The sequence below is a fragment of the Cricetulus griseus genome, chromosome X (genome assembly GCF_003668045.3).
Source record: "Cricetulus griseus strain 17A/GY chromosome X, alternate assembly CriGri-PICRH-1.0, whole genome shotgun sequence".
Lineage (NCBI taxonomy): Eukaryota > Metazoa > Chordata > Mammalia > Rodentia > Cricetidae > Cricetulus > Cricetulus griseus.
In genome coordinates, this window is record NC_048604.1 from 112,170,406 (window position 1) to 112,175,128 (window position 4,723).

General features: G+C 42.6%; 1 protein-coding gene across 1 annotated transcript; it reads left to right on the plus strand.

Annotated features, from left to right (window-relative positions):
* The first annotated feature begins 237 nt into the window (after positions 1-237).
* Positions 238-541, plus strand: LOC100758108 (non-histone chromosomal protein HMG-17). The gene has a single exon (XM_035450047.1). It carries the CDS (start codon positions 239-241, stop codon positions 509-511), a length of 273 nt encoding a protein of 90 aa, XP_035305938.1. The 5' UTR covers position 238; the 3' UTR covers positions 512-541.
* The last annotated feature ends 4,182 nt before the right edge of the window (positions 542-4,723 follow it).

Consider the following 4,723-nt stretch of genomic DNA (forward strand, 5'->3'; position numbering starts at 1 on the left):
TAAGGGTCTCAGAAACCTAAAGTGGCCTGGAAAACTCTTAGCTTCCATTTCTATGGAATTATCTTAGTTACTTTTCTATTTCTGTGATAAGACACCAAGACCAAATGTGTCAACTTATAAAAGAAAAATCACTTATAAAAGAGAGCATTGGAAGAAGCAGTGTGAACGACCCCTGGACAGACCAAGCCCCCGCACTGCTGCATCCCCAAGTTCAGCTCCCACGTCCCCCACCGCCGCCATGCCCAAAAGAAAGGCTGAAGGGAATACTAAAGGAGATAAAGCTAAGGTGAAGGACGAACCACAGAGAAAATCTGCAAGGTTGTCTGCTAAATCTGCTCCTCCAAAGCCAGAGCCCAAGCCTGAAAAGGCCCCTGCAAAGAAGGGAGAGAAGATACCCAAGGGGAAGAAGGGGAAAGCAGATGCTGGCAAGGATGCAAATAACCCTGCAGAAAATGGAGACCCCAAAACAGACCAGACACAGAAAGCTGAAGGTGCTGGAGATGCCAAGTGAAATGTGTGCATTTCTGATAACTGTGTGCTTCCGATGACTGTACAGTTTAAATACTATTTTTATCAATTTTGATAAAAATGCAGAATTTTGTTTTATTTTTTATAAGCTATATAAGCACACAGAACACTTCATTGTTTTGGGGTGGGGAAAGAACAAGTGTCACTAACAAAATGTCTCCTAAGCTGGATTGATTGATGGTTGATGGAAAACATCTTTCCTTGACAATTTAGAAAGTCTCCTCTTGGCTCAGGAGAGATGTCCTGGTGTTGACATATGTGGCCACCATGGCACAGAATGCCTTGTGTGGGAAAACTCTAAATTCATTTTTATATCCTCTTCCCCCTGTACCATCAACATAGACTTAACTCCCTTAAAACCAGAGACCTGTTGGAACCTGATCCCCTAAAATTGGTTTTGCTGGTCTATTGGGCAATCTGGACTTTGCAGTGAAAATAATATCCTCAAAAGAGCAGCGGTTCCTTTTATATACAAGATTGTGGATCTTCAGATTGATAATTCTGCCATTTTCATTTCGTTTCCTGAAAGTCAGGGTTGGCTTGTGAAAAGTTGTTAAACAACATCAGTAATGTGAAATGTCAACTCTCACTCTAAGCTCTTCCCCTTTTCAAAGCATTGAATGAAGACTTCACTGGGTTTTATAGTGGCTTTCTGATTTTGGTAGTTCATACAAGAAGGGAGTTTGGAAGTTCTTGTAAACTGTTACTGATTGTCTGCCCATGTCGTGCCTGAAATACCATGACTGTTTATGGAAAGTATCTTTAATAAAGCTGGATACGGTTTGGCTTGGGGAAAAAAGAGAGCATTTAGTTTGGGCTTACAGTTTCAGAGGTTGAGCCCATGACCATGATGTTGGGGAGCGCTGCCAGTCAGGCATGGAGTTAGTGCAGAATCTCAGAGCTTACACCTTAATCTATAAGCACGAGGCAGAGAAGTAACTGGGAATGGTATGGGCTTTGGAAACTTCAAAGCCTACCCTCAGTGAGTGACATGCTTCCTCCAACAAGGCCACACCTTCTAATGCTTTCCAAACAGTTCTCCCAGCCAGGAACCAAATATTCAAATATATGAGCATATAGGGGCCCTTCTCAAATAGGGGCCATTAATTCACATCATCACAGGAATGTCTGTTGGGTCTCCTAGCAAAAGCATGCTCTCCTTTGGAACCAAAGCTTCTCAGCCAGTAGTGTATAAGGTCATGGGAAAAGGAAGTGGGTCACTAGGTGTCATTCTCTGTGATTATCATCCAGCAACTTGGTAGTAAAAAAGCAGCATTTGTTCTTGTTGGAATAGATACTTATTCTGTCCGTGGTTTTGCCTTCAATGCACATAATGTGTCAGCCAAAACTCCCATTCACAGACTTACAGAATGTCATGGTATTTCACACAGCATTGTTTCTAACCAAGAAACTCACTTCACAGCCAGAGAAGTGCACAGTGAGCCTATGTTCATGGAATCCACTGGTCATACCATGTTCTCTAGCACCCTGAAACAGCTGGCTTAATAGCACAGTGGAATGGCCTTTTAAAGATACAGTTACAGCAATAATTAGGTGCTAAGGTGCTAATAGTCTGGGGGACTAGGAAAAGATTCTCCAGAAGGCTGCATATTCTTTGAATTGATGTATAATATGTGGCACGCTGTTTTCTATAATCAGGATTCACAGGTCTAGGAATCAAGGGTTAAAACAAAGTGATGGCTACTCTTTGTTGTCAGCATGACATACCAATTGAGGGAACCTCGGGTGAAGAACTTTTTCCATAATATTGGCTTCTGGACATATTTGGGGATATTTTTGTAATTACTAAGTGATGTACGAGATACAGGCAGTTGTGGGCAATGCAAAACCTGAGCATGTGGCCTGGGCTATATAAGAAAGGTAGCAGACCAAAGTCTGGGAGCAATGTGGATGGTCAGCTGTTATATTTTATCTCTTCAATCTGCTTCCTCTTGAGAGGGGGCAAGGAAGATGTTTTTTCCAGAATGAAAGATTTGACATGATGGAGACCCAGGCATGATTGCTAATTTGGAGGTCTTCGGTAAATTCTTTACAAACACTATAATACTCTTAAATCTCAGGTAGGTTCTTATTATCCTCTTCTGAGGCATTGATCCTAATACTGAAACTCCTTTCAAGGTGGATCTGATTCCTGTGATATCTGAAAGAGTACATTTAGTACTTTAGATTGGGGGGGGTAAGGTGATTGGAGAAAAATATTTAATCCTTACTTAGCCTTCAGAATTTGGTCTCTAACAGTCTGCAAATGGCTAATAGAAGGGATAGTGACATATCTGTGGATTCACCATGGCCATACACCGGTGCGTGAAACTAGTTAAAGAGATCTTAGGAGCCAGGCATAGGGGCACATGTCTACAATTCAAGCACGAGGCAGAAAAGATTGGAACAGTACCAAGCAAGATCACAATGCATACATTGGAAACCAAGTTAACTCTCATGCCCTTGAGAAGCCAATTAAAACAGCCAAACTGGGGCTTGAAAATAAGAGCACTTGCTGCTTTTGCAGAGGACATGAACTGAGTTCAGTTCTCATCGTGACATTGTAAAGCACCTGGAACTCCAGCTCCAGGGGATATGATACCCTTTCTGGCCTCCATTGGTGCAAACACATAAATTAATCATAAAATCTAAAAATCTTAGAAGTTTGTGGACTGAAAAGATGGTTGTGTGGAGGGATCTAGGAGAATGAGAAGGGGAGAAGAGGAGGGGTGAGGAAGACATGAGGGAGCAGGAAGGTTGTGTAGGGGAAGAATAGAGGAGAGCAAGATAAGAGATACCAAATAGAGGGAGACATTATAGGTTTAAAGAGAAATCAGGCACTAGGGAAATGTCCACAGATCTACCAAGATGACACCAACTAACAATCTAAGCAACAGAGGAGAGGCTACCTTAAATGCCCTCTCCTGATAATGAGATTGATGAGTAACTTATATGCCATCCTATAGCCTTCATCCAGGAGCTGGTGGAAGTAGACTCAGACACCCACAGCTGAACACTGAACTGAACTGAACTGAACTGAAATAGAGGAAGGGGCAGTGTATGTGTGTGTCAGATGGATGTCCCTGGTGAAGGGGAAATAGCTTTTATGGGTGTAGTGTAATGGTAGTGGAAAGAAAGGGAGGATCAGTTGGGAAGGGGGAAAGAAGGGGTCATTGAAGGAGGGAATGAGAGGACATACATCTAGAATTGAAGGGCATTTGAGGGGCAGTATGGAAACCCAGTGAAGTAGAGACTTCCTATACTACATGAGGGCCATCAAAGTGAAGTCTCCAAATAATGAGGAAGATGGAACCCAACTGGCCATCTCTTGTCATTTAACAAAGCTTCTAGTACTGGGACAGTTACATCCAATTGAGTTCTTGGTAAAAGTGGTCCTAAGGAAATCCCTAAACAAGCCAGGCTGTTGCAAAGACAATAGAGTGCTCTCCATAAACAGCAAGGCCCCATTGATGAAGACAGCACTCCCAAAACTCACTGAACATAGAGAGGTCCAGCTGTTGACCACATAGGACCCTCACTTCCATGTTCTAGTGTATTTGACTAGGAAAGGTACTCTGCAGGCTACTAAAAGAGAAACACAAACTCCAACCCAACCACAAAACCTTTGATCTACAATCTGTCCTGCCTGCAAAATATGCTAGGACAATGGGTGGTGCAAATCTCATGGAAGTAATCAACTAATATCTGATTTGAGTTAATACCCCCTCCACAAGATGGAACCCATACTGACACTGCTTTGAATGACCAAGTACCAGAGATTAGATATCCCAGAGACCTAGGATAAAAGCAAATACTACTAGTCAAAAAAAGTAACAATAAAATAACTCCTAATGGCATTCTGCTATACTCATTAAATCAGTGTCTTGCTTAGTCATCATCACAGAAGTTTCCTTTGCAGCAGATGGGAATAAATACAGAAACTCTCAGCCAGACATTTTATACACACACACACACACACACACACACACACACACACACACACACAGAGACAGAGAGAGAGAAGAGAGACAGAGACAGACAGAGAGACAGAGACAGAGAAGACAGTGGGAGGGAGGGAGGGAGGGAGGGAGAGACAGAGAAAGAGACAGAGAGACAGAGACAGAGAGACAAAGACAGAGACCTTGGATCACTCAGCCCTAAATGGAGTGTGTCTGTCAAATTTCTCCCCTCAGAG